The 21,117-nt window shown below is 35.4% G+C and overlaps 1 protein-coding gene across 4 annotated transcripts in view; it reads right to left on the bottom strand.

Moving 5' to 3' along the window:
• LOC149774444 (membrane metallo-endopeptidase-like 1) overlaps window positions 1-19,657 on the bottom strand; it is a 78,195-nt gene extending 58,538 nt beyond the window's left edge. Inside the window, exon 1 of one of the 4 annotated variants that reach the window (XM_089945193.1) lies at window positions 19,362-19,657. Coding sequence is in view for 3 of the 4 variants with exons in the window: in XM_089945191.1 (XP_089801317.1) it covers window positions 2,931-2,964 (34 nt within the window). In the remaining variant the exon portion in view is untranslated. Of the gene's footprint in view, window positions 1-2,930; window positions 3,189-19,361 lie in introns of those variants that run through there. The other 3 variants (XM_089945191.1, XM_089945194.1, XM_089945190.1) reach the window with 3 other exon arrangements.
• Window positions 19,658-21,117: the final 1,460 nt, after the last annotated feature.

Below are 21,117 nucleotides of genomic sequence, written 5' to 3'. Positions count from 1 at the left end.
TTGATGATGAATTACTATGAAATCAACATTGATGATGAACTACTATGAAATCAACATTGATGATGAATTAGTATGAAATCAACACTGATGATGAATTACTATGAAATCAACATTGATGATGAATTACTATGAAATCAACATTAATGATGAACTACTATGAAATCAACATTGATGATGAACTACAATGAAATCAACATTGATGATGAACTACTATGAAATCAACATTAATGATGAATTACTATGAAATCAACATTGATGATGAATTACTATGAAATCAACATTGATGATGAATTACTATGAAATCAACATTAATGATGAACTACTATGAAATCAACATTGATGATGAACTACTATGAAATCAACATTGATGATGAACTACTATGAAATCAACATTGATGATGAACTACTATGAAATCAACATTGATGATGAATTACTATGAAATCAACACTGATGATGAATTACTATGAAATCAACATTGATGATGAATTACTATGAAATCAACATTAATGATGAACTACTATGAAATCAACATTGATGATGAACTACTATGAAATCAACATTGATGATGAACTACTATGAAATCAACATTGATGATGAACTACTATGAAATCAACATTGATGATGAATTACTATGAAATCAACACTGATGATGAATTACTATGAAATCAACATTGATGATGAATTACTATGAAATCAACATTGATGATGAATTACTATGAAATCAATATTAATGATGAATTACTATGAAATCAACATTGATGATGAACTACTATGAAATCAACATTGATGATGAACTACTATGAAATCAACATTGATGATGAATTACTATGAAATCAACACTGATGATGAATTACTATGAAATCAACATTGATGATGAATTACTATGAAATCAACACTGATGATGAATTACTATGAAATCAACATTGATGATGAGCTACTATGAAGTCAACCTTGATGATGAGTCAATATGAAGTCAACCCTGATGATGAGTCAATATGAAGTCAACCCTGATGATGAGTTAATATGAAGTCAACTTTGATAATGAGCTAATGTGACGGTAACCTTGATGATGAGCTACTATTAAGGAAACTTTGATGATGTATTAATGATGATTTGATATCAAGTCAGCCTGAGAATGAGTTAATATTAATGCAGCATTGATGACGAGCCATTCTGAAATCAACATTGATGATGAATTACTATGAAATCAACATTGATGATGAACTACTATGAAATCAACATTGATGATGAACTACTATAAAATCAACATTGATGATGAATTACTATGAAATCAACATTGATGATGAATTACTATGAAATCAACATTGATGATGAATTACTATGAAATCAACATTGATGATCAATTACTATGAAATCAACATTGATGATGAACTACTATGAAATCAACATTGATGATGAACTACTATAAAATCAACATTGATGATGAATTACTATGAAATCAACATTGATGATGAATTACTATGAAATCAACATTGATGATGAATTACTATGAAATCAACATTGATGATCAATTACTATGAAATCAACATTGATGATGAACTACTATGAAATCAACATTGATGATGAACTACTATGAAATCAACATTAATGATGAACTACTATGAAATCAACATTGATGATGAACTACTATGAAATCAACATTGATGATGAACTACTATGAAATCAACATTAATGATGAATTACTATGAAATCAACATTGATGATGAACTACTATGAAATCAACACTGATGATGAACTACTATGAAATCAACATTGATGATGAACTACTATGAAATCAACATTAATGATGAATTACTATGAAACCAACATTGATGATGAACTACTATGAAATCAACATTGATGATGAATTACTATGAAATCAACATTGATGATGAACTACTATGAAATCAACATTGATGATGAACTACTATGAAATCAACATTGATGATGACTTACTATGAAATCAACATTGATGATGAATTACTATGAAATCAACATTGATGATGAATTACTATGAAATCAACATTGATGATGAACTACTATGAAATCAACATTAATGATGAATTAGGATGAAATCAACATTGATGATGAACTACTATGAAATCAACATTGATGATGAACTACTATGAAATCAACATTGATGATGAATTACTATGAAATGAACATTGATGATGAATTACTATGAAATCAACATTTATGATGAATTACTATGAAATCAACATTAATGATGAATTAGTATGAAATCAACATTGATGATGAACTACTATGAAATCAACATTGATGATGACCTACTATGAAATCAACCTTGATGATGAACTACTATGAAATCAATATTGATGACGAGTTAATTTAACGAGAACAGCATTGATGATGACCCAGTATGACGTCAACCTTAATAATGAGCAAATATGAACTCAGTGCTGAACTTTGTATATCTCTGTAAGAAAAACTGGTTTTAACTTGATACACTTTTGGAGGTGTGGAGTTCTCGGTGACAGACGAGGAAGGGAGGGAATAAATTGGATGAATTTAATATTGATAGCACTAACCAGGTTAATATATTGGTACATATATACTATAGTAATAGTATTTGCTATTTTCGATATTTAATATAAGACAAGAACTAATGTTAAAGGCTATGTTATGCAGAATATAGTACATCTGCAAATCTAGAAGAATTGTGACGTGAACATAGTTGATGGTTGTCTTAAGCACCTAAAATTCGTTTAAATAATTGCTTTTTGAACGTTTGAACAGGAATTTGTTGGTTTTTTTTAAAAAAAACAAAACAAAAGCTGTTAATTTGGCAGACTCTATAATAATAACTCATTCAAATTAATTATACATGTCCAATGTCATAGTTACTGATAGATAAACCGTCATCATTCGTATGCGCAGGATTAGAAAAAATAATGGTGTTGACACTTACCGATAAAGATATGTCTCTCTTCAGTGGATCCCATTATTTGTCAATTATAGCTTGATAACTTTACTTATGATTTTTTCATTCCTGGACAATATGCGCACTTAACAATGGGATTTCATATCTCGGCGTCCATGATGTGCAATCATGCTGTCATTTGCATCTATAATTTACAGCTGACATTTTAGATTCAACTGTTTCTCACCTAACGTAGTATACCGCACAGGTGTCCTCAGGAAAAAGACGCCGTTACAGAGTATACCAAGACAAAACTTGTTTGCATCAGGAGTATCTCCTTTACTTCTAATTCTGATCTCAATAGCACACAAAAACTCACACATACGCATATGCACAACTTTACGCATGAAAACTGGTCCATAATTTGATCATAGACATCATACCGGTTACTGACGAGTCATATGATATTACATACTCATTCGAAGATACGAGTACCTCGGCATTTATCCAAAAGCAACGCTACTGTATTTATTCAGAGAAACACGTGCCGTAAAAACCATTGTCAGATTCATTCATGTTTTCTCATGATTAATTTCAATAATTCACACAGTCCCATGAGAGAAAATTTTGCACAAAGAATGTTTAACGTCTAATTACACCGAATGAAAACCGGGATAAAATCATATATTAACATTATCGATATTTTAATACAAATATAGATATGTTAACAAAACCAACAGCACATATGATACTAATCACCACCATTTTAATCATTCTAACAATAATTTCCGTGATCGATGGACAAATATGGGGACAGTGCACAATTTACTAAGCTTAGATCGTCGCTGTAACACATTTTAAACTTTTGAATAATGCTCAGAATCTGAAATTGTGGAAGCATACAGGCCACAAAGTCATTAAACAATGCTTAGCTAAATTTGAACTCAGCAATCAGTGTCTGCTATTTACTCTTATCTGAGCAATCAATACATATATTTTTGGCGTATTCACAAATGACCTGCAAGAATATATGTTCATAAAAGATGCAACGCAAGGAATTTTTATGAAGCACGATTGCTTAAATACAAAACAAAAGAAAATCACGTAAAGGTGACAATGACTGGTCTGATTTTGAAAGTCACGTTTTACAGAACAACCAATAAAACTAAAGAGTCCCATACAAAATATAATTAGACAAATTCCAGGCCTTTGTGCTCATAGTTTCAACGGAGGACGGTAGGTACACAACCTTAGGAAATATTTTCTCAACTCAAAATAATTATCCTACGGGAATTTATATATTCTTAGATGGTTAGTTCCATAGATCATATAAATCTAATGTTGATTTCTTTTCAATTCAATTTTCACTCGCAGTCAGTTAATAGTGACGCTACAAAAGCAAAACTCGTTGTCATTGGCTGACACAACATCTCCAGCTAAACTGTTTGTCATTGGCTGACACAAAATCTCCAGGTAAACTCTTTTTCCTTGGCTGACACAAAAATCTCCAGCTAAACTCTCTTTCATTGGCTGACACAAAAATCTCATGCTAAATCCTTTTCTTTGGGTGACACAAAAATCTCCAGCTGAACTCTTCGTCGTTGTCTGACATAAAAAGCTCCAGGTAAACTCTTTGTCATTGGCTGACACAAAATCCCCAGCTAAACTCTTTTTCATTGGCTGACATATAATCACAATCTTAAATTCAAGCTTATACGTTTTATGATTTCCAGGCTATAGCAATTCCAAATCGAGTGCAACCACGGGTACTGCACGTAAATGCACATTTTTAATCTCTATTAGGTTTTTGACTAAATTCGTACGTCAAGACCAATACTTGATCTCTTATACTTATGTGCGCTACCATTACACACCGCTTCTCCAGTTTCACGTGTTTTCGGTTCATGCCCAAATATTAGGTCGTTCATGACTATAAGACACACTGCCGTTGCAGAACGACAACTTTTACGTGCTTTGCTACAAAAATACTGTGACGAAACCATTGATTTCATTCTGTGAGAAACAACGTTGCCAAAACGGCCTTGCAATGAATCTTGTGTCTGTTTCCGAGAGCTAAATCTTTTCTTATCATGGTCATACGTCTGTTAAATCGCCGTCTTTGAAAAAAAGTTTGAAATAACGTCGCAAAACAACAATGAATGTAGGTTATAAACATTTTTTTTTATTTAGCACACAATAAGACACAATTGCTAACCTAATTTTAGATTCATTACTGATCTACTGGTCGAAGTTTTCGTCTTTTATGACGGGTGATCATCGTTTAAAGTTCTTGTGCCATAACATTAATACACTTTTGGTCTTTATATCTCGTTTAGATAAGTCCCCATAACCTTTGGGGCATTCTGTCTCGCTTAGACAAGTTCCATATGGTCCGACTGCCATATTCGAAATTTGGTGTGAACTCAAACAGTATCTACACTTCAAATACTTCGATTAATGAAAATACAAATTCTAATAGTGTCTGTAGCACCCAGAATATCGTTACACCGACAGAGAAAAAAACTATCAATGATGTCAGAGTTCACGATAACTAATACTTTCGAAAACTTCATTTTGATCTTCATGACATTGATTCTTAGATTTGTCGGTGATATTGGTTTTCATTCTGTCACGTCGTTCATTTACGAAATGTGATCACGGTTTGAACACGAAATCCATCGCAAACTTATACCTGTCGATTTCACTATTGCCATTAAAAATGTCGGTCACATCGATGGGTATATTTGGCACTCTTCATAGCCTAATAGATTATCTGCTGTCCTGACCCAGTTATTTATCGATGGGTCTGCATATCTATGACCGAATTCGATGATTTGGATGAAAATTGTTTATATAATCACGTGATGTTATAAATGCCGCTGCACGCACAATCAACATATAACTATTTGTTCGTTTATTGCATTACCATGGCACACATAGGACGAGTTCAAACGAGGACATGCGAGGGCAGGAGGTCAAATGAATGTCGTATACCTAAATATATATATTGTTCAATGTTGGAAGGACGTTATACCCAGATAAACAAGATTTTTTTGAAAATCTCTAGCATTATCGGGGGGGGGGGCGTTTCCTACTGATTCAACAATTATACATACTATACATTTGCTACATCCTTTTACCCGTCCCTGTCGGGTGAAACCCATTCTACATACTATATAGACCAGAGCCGGATCAGGTCGAGTGTTTTTGGAGGTGTTGGTTCCAAAATTTCAAAAAGACCATGCGTTTCCTCGAAAGAGCACCAAAGCAAACGACTATGTTTATATTTACTCAAAGTGTGCATAATACCCAATAAACGTGATGGTCAAATTCTCAAGTGACAAGTTTTGTAAATTTGTGTATGTATACGTTGTTTTGTTTTTATTTTGGTTTTCTTGTTTCTTTTTAGTAGGTGGACGTGAATCGGAAACTTCTGACACCCTTATCCCCCTCCCCTGATCCGGCCCTGCCAACATAGGCCCATCTTTGTAACCGTCCCTGTCGGGTGACACGCATTCTAAATACTTTGTCTATATCATAAACACCTCCTTGCATCCGTCCCTGTTGACTCGAAACCAAAACTGTTGTGTGTATGTTCATCTAACTCCAAGGTACAAAGAAAAAACGTTTTGGAAAAGATGCGTGAAATTTCATATATCTACTGAAGCAGAAAAAGACGAAATACAATCAAGAAGTATTCCTTGCAATGTTTTGGGACAGTCGAATACGGTCATAACTCACATACTGAAGCATACGTCACACAGCTAGACTGGTTAATAATCTTTTCTGCTTTTGGCGGTAGCAAATCAAGAAGGGATGGGTGGGATTAAACCTGAGTAAGATAACTTGAACAAAGGGCGACAACTCAATAAAAACTATATATATAAAGCTAGTATTAGTTTGCTTGTAAACACTTCCTACGACCCCTTCTACACAGAGGTCATAATTACATATAAATGGTTAAACGTGTTTGTAAAATGGTCAATTTAAATCTTCATCACAAAATACCCTGTTTATACCGTATCAAGTTCTGTTGTATCTTTACACTGGGATGTAATATTTAATATATTTTATCAGATAGTCGGTACACTTTGACAATATAGTGTGCAGTTTCATATTTTTGATATTATAGCATGTGAACATATCACTTTATGTGATTCTGATTGGTCCAAAAAAGCCCATGAAATTGTTGCGATCATGGGAAAACTTTTTAACCCCTCCTTCTGGAACCTTTTGTTTCCAATAATTTTTTTTTGCCGCCTAGTTTTGATTCGACTCGCGAAAGGGAATTGGAGAAAATGGTCTCGTCTGTTTCAATATTGCGTGTTTGACCTAACAGGGTTTGTTATGTCATGTATAACATATCACAAGATGAAAAAAGAAAAACCATCCTAGACAAAACAAATAACAACATGTAAAACTACGGTTATTGCTCAGATGATAGCTATATGGAAAGGGGTGGGGATGAAGGGATGGTATATCGGTAGCATGGAATCCACCATATATACAAGCTTGGTATAAATGTGAACTTAACTGAAGTAAATAAACTCACTGGTCTCCCCAACTAACAGAACTTTATCCAGCCACAGCATATTTACGCGGTAAATTTGTGATGCAAGTACGACTCAGAAAGAGTTTTCTGTACGTATTCTCAACAATGTAATGTTCCAAATCAAATACTACAAATGTCCGGGCAAAATTACATTACAGTAAATATGTGTATTTCTACACCCAGTAATCTTCTTTTCACAATAATAACGCAACAATGTAATGTTTAGTTGTGATGTGAAATTTCAACATAAACACTGGCACTGTTTTGTGTAGGCCAACTCAAACCAGTAATGTGCACCGAATCAAACAATGTGACATCACACGCATTAGACATTTTGTTTTGACAAATGTTTCTTTCTTTTGTAAAATGTTCTGTTTTTTGGTCGGACGCTTATTCGTTGATCGATAGTTAGAAAGAATGTATAATAAACGTTTACTATTTCAGCTTTGTTTGGGACTATTTTTACGCACAACATATGAAAGGTACAGCGTCTGTCAGAATGTACGAAATTGTTCATTCTTCTTTCTATCTAAATAATTTCTACTGAAATAAAACTATGTGATAAACATAATCTCAAATGGGTCATGATTTAATATTAAATTTATGAAACTCGTTAAATAATGTCCAGCTTTTACGAGCCAAGGCTATATATATCATATACAACGTGCTGACATGACAAAATAAAGGCATAAACATAAATATAGTAATGCACGGTGTGTGCAGATAAATTGTGTAAATAGCAACTGCATACAATCCAAAGGATGTACCGGCTTTGAATATGTATCACTGCAATACGATTTCAAACATTAGGTTGCTCTTTGATAGATTTGTGTGTGATTTGGATTCCTAACGTAGCTTTAACGCTTTTTCAGTCTTATCGCTACGATCGCTGCAGTGTGACAATTTATAGTGATGTCTAGCACTGAGGCATCATACCGCAGACATGTAGCATGATGTCCCACCCCGTCACATTATCTTGACATGAGGCCGACCGGTCCTAACAATAACCTCTTAATGCTGAGCATCTAGCAAAGCAGCTGTTAGTACCATCTTTATAAGTCTTTGCTATGACTCGGCCGGGGTTTGAACCCGCGACCTCCCGCATCCGAGGCGGACGCTCTAACTACAAAGCCACCGGAGCGGTCTGCTCTTTGATATATATCAAGGTCTTGTGTGCAAAATGTAATAAGTGCTTTTAGGAAAGACACTATTTTAATGAAGAAAAATGGAACGTGCTGTTCGTTTTCGAAATTATATCGTGTTTCCCTTTCACAAGAATACACCAAAAGAGACGTAATTGTCTCCATGTCTTCATTTGTTTTTTTTATGTATGGTTACTATATGCTAAATATATTATTATGATGATATCTGTATATCAATCATTTGAGTTGTATATCTTTTCGAAGAGACCTTGATGGGCTCTGAATTAGGCCTTTGTGTTTTTAAACTGGTTGACTACAGCTTCCTTAAACCTTTTCTTCCACGTCCAAGTTGACGTTGTGGTAGTGCCACCGCTGTTCAGTGTCCGAAAGAGCTAATCTATCTTTCTCTCTGTCTCTGTCTCTCTGTCTGTCTGTATGTATGTCTCTAATATACAAACAAATCAGGTGTCCGATTTCTACGACTGATGGTATGTGTGTGTGTGTGTTTGTTTGTGTGTGCTAGATTTTTAACGTAGCTTTAAAAAATGCATTCATATTGCTACGATGTATGGAGCTTGGCAGTTTATAGTTATGTCAAGCACAGGGGCTTCATGCTGCAAACATGTTGAATGATGTCACACCCAATCACATTATCCTGACACCAGGGTGACCAGTCCTAACACTAGCCTCTTAATGATAAATGCCTAGCGAGACACCTTCTTGTATCGTTACGATTAATGTATAAAATATCTCCGATTTGTTGGATGACATATCTATCAATTAACCCCCATACCTATTTCTTACATACGTACGTCCTTTCCCACCATACATCCATACATACATATATACATACATACCTACATACCCACATACATGCATACATACATACATACATACATATCAGCTGAAAGAATATCACATACATTTTGAATATTACCTCTCCCGTTAGGGGCCAGAGAGCCCAACTGTGTCAAATTTCCCAGAGGGACTATATTGCCATTTTCCATATAAATGCCTATTGCCCCGAGACTGTCCCCGCATGTTACATAGATGAACGTTTGAAACATTACATTTCCCCATTTCTCCAAGGGCCTAAATCCTTAACATGATGACCCATTAATGACGAACTATCTATATGTCTATACAAAATTAAATAGGAAGAACCACTGTACGTTCCAAATTCTAAACATACATTATATGTTCGGGTGCGGGATAGTAGATAGCCAGAAATATAATCCGAAAATGGGTTCAGGGTGTCATTACAGGGTTCAAAGTGGAAAGACGAGATCGACCACAAGGCATAGGAGGAGGGATAGTCATGTACGTTTCAAATAACTTAACATACAAGAGAAGAACAGATTTTGAAAATTCTACTATCGAATCAATATGGATCGAGTTAAGTTTCCTCAATAGCAAATCACTCTATATCTACTCAGCATACCGACCCCCAAACTCCCTCTCCTCATGGACTGACCAATTTGAACACGAGTTAGAGGCTGCTTTATCTTCCAACAATGAAGTAATTATAATGGGAGACTTTAATGTTGACCTCATCTCTAATACTAACTCTAAATGGCTACATATGATACAAATGCATGACCTTACACAGGTAATATATTGTAGTAAATTTAGAGTATGTGCACGTGGTTGTAGTGCCCCGTTTTAAGCAATTCTTAGATTTGTGTGATTACTTGTTTGATTATTGGAATTCGGCGCCATGAAAATATTCCTGGCCTGAACTAATGAGCTAATTAATAGGAGCAAACGTCACGGAGTGAAGTGTTAGTGTGTTTCCATGATGTCCTGGTTCACTAGTAGTGAATTCCGACCAAAACCGAATGAATGTCCCTGTCGTAAAATAGTACATATTAAAATCTAGTGGTATACATTGGTAGCGTGACTGCAAGGACAGCACTTACGGTATTAAACCGGTAAATTACACAAGGGCATAAATAAAAAGGGACTTGGCAGAGACCGTTTATGTCGCCATGTGGGCGAATATGGTGCAGTTATATCGGCGAAATGTGCCTGGAAAGCATACATTGACTGTCCTAAGGTGGCGGAGTTAAAATAGTTCCCATTGTTAGGGAGTACTCATATATGTTCTAAGGCGTGAACGGTTGGTGGTACGGAAACAAAATGAAGCCAAAACACGCAGATGTACGGTTGATAGATAGTTGACAGTTTGGTTTATCTGTGGTCTTGCATTAATTAGAGGAAAATTTAGGTATAGAATGGACACGTCGGGCTTTCTGATTTACAACTGAGGTTGTATGGAAGTCTTTGGAAAGTCGGGGAAACTTAGGACTTCTAGCGAGAATCGCGCCAGGGTTTGACAACCGATCGGTCAAGTAAATACCCGTGTGCGTGTAACAATATGCTCCAACAAGAGTAACAGCCTGTACTTCTACTCTGATCGACCACATCTATACTACCCATCCAACCAGTCTCTACGAGATAAACGTACCATGTTTCCCTATTAGTGATCACTATCATGAATGTGCAACTCGTAAGCAACAGAGCGCAAAGAAAAACAACTTACACTCCTACATGCAGTACAGATGTTTCAAAAACTTTTCTGAAAATGAATTTCTCTCTGAACTATCACAAAACATTAACGCAATATATTTCCCTAACAGAGACCCAGATTATGACTTGTCGAACTGGAATCACTGTTTTCTTACTATCCTAAATAAACACGTCCCCATACTCATCAAGAGAATTAAACGATCAAAACAACCAGAATGGTATACTAATGAAATCGCAGAGGCACAACGCAAACGAAACTACTACCATAAACATAAAGACTTCACAAACTATCGTTTATGGCGAAACAAAGTCAAATCAATCATTGTAAAACACAAACGCTCCTTTTCAAAGAAGCCATCACATCAAAGTCCGATAACAGATCCATCTGGAATCATTTACGAAATCTAACTTCAACGAAACCTGCGTCTCTAGCTCCATGTGAAATTATAGTCGTTAGCACTAAATATACTGAAGAGCTCGATATTACAAACCAGCTGAACCATTTTTTTTACTAATATCTCCCAAACGCTTGACAGGTCTAATAATACAGAGCCTAATTTAGACAAACTTACTAAATTCGTGAATGAAAGGGTACCCGATCATGTTAGTTTCAACATTCCCTTAATAACAATAAATGACACTTTTGATATTATAAATAAACTTGGCACAAACAAATCAGCTGGTCTAGATGGAATTCACCCCAAAACTCTGAAAATGTCGGCTTTATCAATCTCAGAGTCGTTGAAAAAAATAATTAACTGTAGTATCACTTCCAATAAATTCCCGGAGTCAATGAAGTTAGCAAAGGTATTCGCAATTTATAAGGGAAATGAAAAGAATGACTCATCCAACTATCGACCCATATCTGTTCTATCCGTACTTTCAAAAATTATGGAAAAACATGTCAGCAAGCATATTTTCATATATCTTGACAAGTACCAACTCCTCCATAGATCACAATCAGGTTTTCGAAAGAATCATTCATGTCAGACTGCAATGACAAAACTTACAGACCAATGGCTACTAGCAGTAGAATCAGGTGAACTTACTGGTGTAAACTTCATTGATTTTAAAAATGCATTCGATTTGGTTGACCATTCGGTGCTCATTAAAAAACTTTCAGCCTACAAGTTTTCTCCCAACTCAGTTGCCTGGTTCACGTCGTATCTCACAAACAGACACCAGGTTGTTTGCACGGGTAAACATATATCCGAACCAAGTCATATCTTAAGTGGTGTTCCTCAAGGATCTATATTAGGGCCTCTTCTTTTCTATTATTTATCAATGACTTAGCCTTGTATCCAGCGCACGCTAACACAGATCTTTTCGCTGACGATTCGACATTGCATTTATCTGATAAATCTCTAGACTCCATTAAAAATAAACTTCAAACCGACCTCAACAATATATCAGTTTGGTGTCATCAAAACAAAATGCATATTAACATCTCTAAAACGAAATGTATGACAATTGGAACAAGCCAGCGTCTATCTACTAACATGGATTTACTTCTAACTCAAAATGGCTTAGACGTATCTATTGTCAAAAATCAAAAACTTCTTGGTATCTACATTGATCAACACCTCAGCTGGAATGCGCATATCGATCACTTATGTGCAATGGTAGTCAAAAGAATAACTCTGTTAAAATTGCTTTCAAAATTTCTACCTCCACAATCACTTGAAATTTATTTTTCGGTTATATACTACCACTGATAGATTACGGCTGTACCATATGGGGAAATACATCAAATTATGATCTGTCCAGAATTGATAAACTCCAGAAAAGGGCAGCCCGAATAATACTGAAACTTCCTGTTATGACTCCGTCAAATGTTTTGTTTTCACGTCTGAAATGGCTACCTATACAAAAACGTATTCTTTATTTTAAAGGAATCATGACATACAAGTCTTTAAACGGTCTTTCTCCAGATTATATCTCTAACATAATTGAACTAAGATCATCGAATACTGAGCGTAATCTCCGATCGACGATAAACAACGATCTCCAGATTCCTTGGTCGAAAACCAATCATTACAAAAGCTCATTTTCCGTATCAGCACCTACTTTATGGAATTCCTTACCAGTGAGGATACGTAATTCAACATCCCTTGCTTCTTTTAAATTATCATTAAAGAAATTCTTTCTAGACCAGCTGGAATGATATATTAAAAGCTCTGAATAGAAAACTTTAAAATTATATCCATAATTGATATATATTTGTATGTTTCCCAGTATAGTCACACATAGTCATTCATGTAAAATATGTACGAATGAGTGTGCGACGATACATGGTTATATGCATGAACTTCTATTTTTATTATTTTATTACAAAAACTTAGGACCACATGGCAGATGGGTCAGCCATGACCAGATGTGTTATCCTCGTTAAAGATAGTTTATTATTATTATTAATAAAGTGCTATTTTTGGTAACCAAATATTAGAACCGCAGTGTAGAATTCCTAGACATATTTTACTGATGTGCATTATATGTTTGTGTATCTGAAAATGACTTGCCTTATTACACAACGTTTGCCAAAGACAAAATGTTGTAACCTTTCCCCCAAAAAATCTTGACTTCACAGGAAGCTTATAGCTTCTCAATGTCCAAAATCTGTGTTGACAAACAGGTTTCAGTAAGTACTGAAACACTTGCTAGATGAATCTTAAATTCAATGAGCCAAATTCGTTAGTTTCACAAATGTAGCGAAATAAGTCTGATCTCAATTTTTACTCCTCGTCTTAAATCTTGGAGGACAGACGTAACATTAGCCAAGCCAAAGTTAGGTAAGTATAGTCTGTCATGGTTGTAATATTTGCAATAGAGACTTTACGAAACCAAATCTGGCTCACAACAAACTCCACCTTCATTCGTCAATGTAGGGTAAATAACTCTGGTCTCAACACGAATAGTATGAGTGCATTAATAGGCCAAGTCAGTGCTTATGGAAGCACATTTGGAACATTCTAAGAAGCTGGTGAATGAAAATTTAGCTGGCTTGTTTTTCAATGTATCCAAATTACTGCTTCCTGCCAATAAATTGCGTAACAATGTTTAGTGGTAATCTTAACTTTAGGATAGGCAAACTTCCTCACTTGGGTTTCAAAGAGGATTTATACAGAATGAAACAATTTACTTTTCTAACATAGGATTTCCCATTGTCCCCTGGATCCCACAAGAATGGTGGCCAAACGTTAATTTACAATTGTTCATCACGCACTACAGCAAAGAATATGGATGCCGAATGTTAATGTCACGTTTGACCCTATCATTCACAGGTCCTTGTTAACATAAGATTCCAGCTGTATGACGAATCGCTGAACTTAACTAACATCGACACCTGTAATTGTTATACCACTCTGAGCAAACGACTTTACCTAAATCGTTTCAGCAAGAACTGAACTTGCATGTGTTGATGTATCCTAATGAATCAAACAATCATTACTGGTACAAAAGACACACAAAGACAACACACTCTTCAACGAATTTTGCTTTCAACACACTTTTATTCAGATCCGACCCCGTATCCTCACAGTAATTGTCGATTGATACTGATAATATCGCTTCGATTTTTAGTAAACTTTATATTCATATCGTTTTCAAAGACGAATCATGGATATCTGGGTCTTTTTTATTCTTGTTTGTTAGTTGTTCAATTATTTCATTAATGCCCTACAAAATCCAATGACCAATCAGATCCATTTCTTGCCGCATTTCATCGCTTCCTCTCCCACACAAATATCTTCAGTAACTGACCATTTTTATAATTAGTTTCATATTTCTGGAAAAGTTCTTATTTCTCGTGCTATTCATTGCTTTGGTATTCAATGGTAAGACTTGAACCTTTCGCCTAAATTGACTCCCCCCACCACGTGACACAGCTGAGGTACAATGTAATTTTACAGGCGCATATCGCACACAAGCCTGTTGCCTTTGAGTTACAAGGATAATCTGTGTCATTTAGTTCAGCGTCTGGTTTTCTTAGTTACTTAAAAGACTTGAAAAATGAACTGAATTAATTGATAATTAAAAAGAAAAAAAAATAGTAAGACATATCGGAGTATATAAATATCTCGAGGCTCAGAACTTCAGATAAAATCAAAGTTATGATTCGAACTTTTTTCTCTTGTTTACAATAAAGCAACATATATCTTTCTCAAGAACTATCTCGCTTATCGACCAAGCTTTAATTTTAAGTTAATCGATGAAAACAAAATTTGTTCAACTTGTTAAATAGCATTTGGACTTGAAGAACAGTACACTTTCGATATCACAAACATTCATATAACGAATATTCGGCATCACGAGAATGGTTCACTCAATCCTGGTGTAACTCATACCTTTGTTACTGCATCAAAACCTAGAAACTTGTTCACAACTCGAAAAAGTACATTTAAATCGAGTGTTGAAATTCTATTGTAGAATAAAACAGAAATTAGTAATGAATGACGTGCAAAAAAAAAATGGTGTCTACTTCCATGTACGTTTGTGTCAGCAGTTTATGTAGAAATAGACGTTGGGGGGTGGGCTAGGACCAGTGTCAAAATTAGTTTTTTTTTCTTCTCAGTACTGTCCAGTGTACTTAAATCATAATAAATCACATGTTAATCTAAAAATGTAAAATATCTTCAAAGATGAACTCGCAGTTTAGTTATTGTCATAGCTTAACCGGCAGATTTTTTGAGTGGCTACCAGTACACAAAAAGTCGGCCATGGGTCACAGATTTCATTTCTGGTACAACATCAATGCCTGGTTAATCACTGTGCACTGTTGACAATGCAACCATGTGTATAGGCATACGTGTTGAATTTTTAACGTAGCTTTAACAATTTTCAGTCATATCGCTACATCTCTGCAGTGTGGCAGCTTATAGTTATGTCTAGCACTGGGGCATCATGCCGCAGACATGTAGCATCCTGTTCCACCCAGTCACATCTTGACACCTGGCCGACCAGTCCTAACACTAACCTCTTACTGTTGAGCGCCCCTTGTAAGACAGGTGTTTGTACCATTTTTAGAAGTCTTTGGTATGACGCGGCCGGGGTTCGAACCCGCGACCTTCTGCAGGAAATAAATTTTTCTAAAATACACGTATTCATAAGATCAGTCTAATAAAAATGACGTTTAACGGTAATCTAATGAGGGCGTCATTCGCAAAGAGTTTCTACGTTAAGGTAAAAAAAGATAGGATATTTAATTCCAGCAACATGTTCCAAACCTGATACATTCGCTGTTTTTAAGCCAAATTGAAACTTGTCCACTTTTATCACAAAAGCAAAATTACGAGTGGTAATCTGTTTTTAATTTGGTAAGCCATGACTTTTACACTAGCAGGACTGATGCATGATATCTTTGGTAGGTCTTGACTGTATTACTAAAATGGTTGATGTATGATATCTTTGGTAGGTCATGACTGTGTTGCTAAAATGGCTGATTTATGATATCTTTGGTAGGTCTTGACTGTGTTACTGAAATGGATGATGTATGATATAGGTGGTAGGTCATGACTGTGTTACTAAAATGGATGATGTATGATATTTTTTGGTAGGTCATGACTGTGTTACTAAAATGGCTGATGTATGATATCTTTATTAGGTTTTGACTGTGTTACTAAAATGGCTGATGTATGATATCTTTGGTAGGTAGTGACTGTGTTACTAAAATGGCTGATGTATGATATCTTTGGTAGGTCTTGACTGTATTACTAAAATGGCTGATGTATGATATCTTTGGTAGGTTTTGACTTTGTTACTAAAATGGTTGATGTATGATATTTTGGTAGGTTTTGACTGCGTTACTAAAATGGCTGATGTATGATATCTTTGGTAGGTCTTGACAGTGTTACTAAAATGGCTGATGTATGATATCTTTGGTAGGTTTTGACTGTGTTACTGAAATGGATGGTGTATGATATTTTTTGGTAGGTCATGACTGTGTTACTAAAATGGCTGATGTATGATATCTTTATTAGGTTTTGACTGTGTTACTAAAATGGCTGATGTATGATATCTTTGGTAGGTAGTGACTGTGTTACTAAAATGGCTGATGTATGATATCTTTGGTAGGTCTTGACTGTGTTACTAAAATGGCTGATGTATGATATCTTTGGTAGATTTTGAATGTGTTACTAAAATGGCTGATGTATGATATTTTGGTAGGTTTTGACTGTGTTACTAAAATGGCTGATGTATGATATCTTTGGTAGGTCTTGACAGTGTTACTAAAATGGCTGATGTATGATATCTTTGGTAGGTTTTGACTGTGTTACTAAAATGGCTGATGTATGATATCTTTGGTAGGTAGTGACTGTGTTACTAAAATGGCTGATGTATGATATCTTTGGTAGGTCTTGACTGTGTTACTAAAATGGCTGATGTATGATATCTTTGGTAGGTCTTGACTGTGTTACTGAAATGGATGGTGTATGATATTTTTTGGTAGGTCATGACTGTGTTACTAAAATGGTTGATATATGATATCTTTGGTAGGTAGTGACTGTGTTACTAAAATGGCTGATGTATGATATCTTTGGTAGGTCTTGTCTGTGTTACTAAAATGGCTGATGTATGATATCTTTGGTAGGTTTTGACTGTGTTACTAAAATGGCTGATGTATGATATCTTTGGTAGGTCTTGACTGTGTTACTAAAATGGCTGATGTATGATTTCTTTGGTAGGTCTTGACTGTGTTACTAAAATGGCTGATGTATGGTATCTTTGGTAGGTAGTGACTGTGTTACTAAAATGGCTGATGTATGATATCTTTGGTAGGTCTTGACAGTGTTACTAAAATGGCTGATGTATGATATCTTTGGTAGGTCATGACTGTTATACTAGCATGGCTGATGTATGATTATCTTGATACGTCTTGACTGTTATACCAGCATGGCTGATGGATAATATACTTTATTCGTCTTGACAGTTTTACTAGTATGGCTGATGTATGATATACTTGGTATTTCTTTATTGTTATACTAATATGGCTGATGTATTATATAATTGGTACGTCTTGACTGTTATACGAACATGACTGATGTATGATATACTTGGTATGTCTTGATGTTATACTAACAGGGCTGATGCATGATATACTTGGTACTTCTTGACTGTTATACGAACATGACTGATGCATGATATACTTGGTGCTTCTTGACTGTTATGCGAACATGACTGATGTATGATATACTTTGCAAGTCTTGACTGTTATACTAACATGGCTGATGTATGATATACGTGATACGTCTTGACTCTTAACTAACATGCCTGAAGTATGACATAATTAGTACGTCTTGACTGTTATGCTATCATGGCTGATGTATGATATACTTCATACGTCTTGGCCGTTATACTAACATGACTGATATGTGATATAGCTGATACGTCTTGACTGTTATACAAACGTGATTTATATATGATTAATAAAATCCTTCATATTCATCTGTTAAAGAGAAGGAAATCCCACCACATGCTAGACGTTTGCGTCAGACACGACGCAAGATTTATTCTAAGCAATCTCGACTGTAAGTATGATCGGATAAAGAGGTTTTGGATGTGAGGAAAACTGAATGATCCCATGAAAGTCTTAAAATTCAAAGGATGGCCACCGACTGTGCACATAGCGCTTATGGAATTTAAATCTAGGGTTTAAGAACATCGTTGTCGATTTAAATTAATATATTTGTCATGGTTTTCAATTCGCGAAATTCTAACCAAGTATAGCTTGCAAACTGCATCAGAATTCCGCTTTGCATCTTGAAAAAAATATATTCATGAATGGAGGGTTGCAAAAGAAATATCTGGTGTCTTTCATTTTAACTCTCACATCTTTCTCTCTCTCTTCTCTTTCTTTCTCTCTCTTCTCTCTCTCTGTGTCTCCTTGTTCATAACGGCGTGCGACCTCTTGATTAGAGTAAGACCCATGATGCGATGTAAAGAACTTATTTTTATGTAAACAGAATCAAGGTTATCGGTGTAAATGTTTTGACAAGATACGCTTGAAATTATCCACGCCATGGGAACATTAATTTCACTGACTAATCTCTGGCTGACAAACGTGAACCATGTCTTAATGTTCAACGGTGTTTACGCGGTTAATCAGAAATACATGTGTCTCATGAAAGTTTGTGCCCACTACTATCTGGAATTTACAAATACTGATACAAACACTGATACAGACACTGGTACAGACACTGATACAAACACTGATACAAACACTAATTAAAAAAACCTGTGGAACAATCGTTAAGTACTCACACATTGAAGCATTTGTCAGTTGTATATCAGTGGTTGGAGTGCCAGACAAGCGACCAGAAGGGTGTCGGTTCAAACCTGTCCAGAAGAAGACATGTTGAGAGCGTGGTGTTTTCCTGAGAAACACTCTTTAATCCATTTTCTTCGGTACAGTTGTTGTTGTTGTTCTTGTTTTGTGTTTAACAGCATTTTCCAGCATGCAAAAGGCTATAGATGGCGGCCAGTATAACTCGTGGAAGAAGAACTCCGGAAAATCCCGGTAAGAACCACCGACCCACGGTAAGCTGCTGAAGCTTATTTAATTACCCGTATTGGTGGAGCCTGAATCTCGAAACCACGCGCTGACAACGCGGACAGAGATGAGAGGGCATTGATCGATAAAGTCGAATGCGTTACACCACTAGGCCACCAGGGGCCCATATCCCATTACGATATAATTTTGAATGTCAAGTGTGAACTTTAATACCAGTCAGTCAATGAGTTCTTTTGGAAGTGACTGGGCCTCAAAAACCTTTCTTTCTGCATAGTTGAAACATCATTAAGCAAATGACAAGTCAGGAGGATTAAAGCAATTTAAATATATTCGATTTAGATAAACAAATGCATTCGTACACGCTTGTTACAGACAACACTAACGTCTCATTCAGAATAATACAGCAATTTATATGACAATAACTCGGCCGAGAATGCGCTTTAACTGGTTAACTGGTTATTCTATGTTCTTTCTATCCGTTTCAGATATTTTTAAACTGCTTTTTATTCCTTGTTTTTTTAGAGACAAACACAGTGTACTTTTACATCATTGAATGTTTTTTAGCTAACTTTTCAGTGCTACCACACATCCTTATGCGAATCTCATTACAGTGTGATCTCGCTTACAACGCGTGTCAGATTTAAGAATCACTTAAATAGCATAAACAGAGATCATTGAGTAATGACTTAACCATAGTTATTGTATCTCTTAAAACATAGCTCAGTGTTTTTTCTCACATGGAAAGGGTGAAAAAGAATAGCACTGTTCAATGATTTAACCATGGATATCGCTAATAAGGCGGGTTAGTTTTATGAAACAGCGTAATAAAGTGGAGCGCACTATCATGACGTAACCATAGCTATAGCTTATAATGTAAATTCATTTGTGGCAGATGAAAAGTGTACAAGAGAGTTGCATTGTATGATCACTAAAGACTCAAATGAACCGCGTAATAGAGAGGTGTACAATATTATAACTTAACTAAAGGTAATGCTTAAAACACTGTTCGGTTTTCAAGCTGCTTTTGTTGCTAATAGAAAGGAGTATGTTTATAGCAACTTAACCTTCTAACACATACAAAAAAGTTTTATTATATCTATGTAAGATCATATTCAGCACTTATATTACATTCCTAATGCGTTATATTCATTTTGTGTACACCATGTCAAATTTTTATTTTCCCAAACTATTCCTTGAATAGCACGAATAAAAGATTTTCAGTCTAGTCATTTTACGACGTTTTCAGCGTAGCAGAGGACGCCTTGGGGATCAAACTGATCTTTTAACCCTTCGAATATGACTTGCATCATTAGCCGTAAGGTCTATAACGTTAGGTCTTATATAATTCCTAGATTTCTCAGATCTGTAGTTTCCCGATCACCATACGATAAATTCGTTATAAATATACGTATCATCCAAGAGTACTTATGAGGGGTGGATTTCAGACGTTCTTCCAGGGAAGACTGTATTTGTGACCAGCAGTTCATTCTCGGTGCCAGTCTGGAG

The sequence above is a fragment of the Sinohyriopsis cumingii genome, unplaced genomic scaffold (assembly GCF_028554795.1).
Source record: "Sinohyriopsis cumingii isolate HCF-2022 unplaced genomic scaffold, ASM2855479v2 utg000229l, whole genome shotgun sequence".
NCBI classification, from domain to species: Eukaryota; Metazoa; Mollusca; class Bivalvia; order Unionida; family Unionidae; genus Sinohyriopsis; species Sinohyriopsis cumingii.
This window is presented reverse-complemented; position numbering and strand designations above follow the sequence as displayed.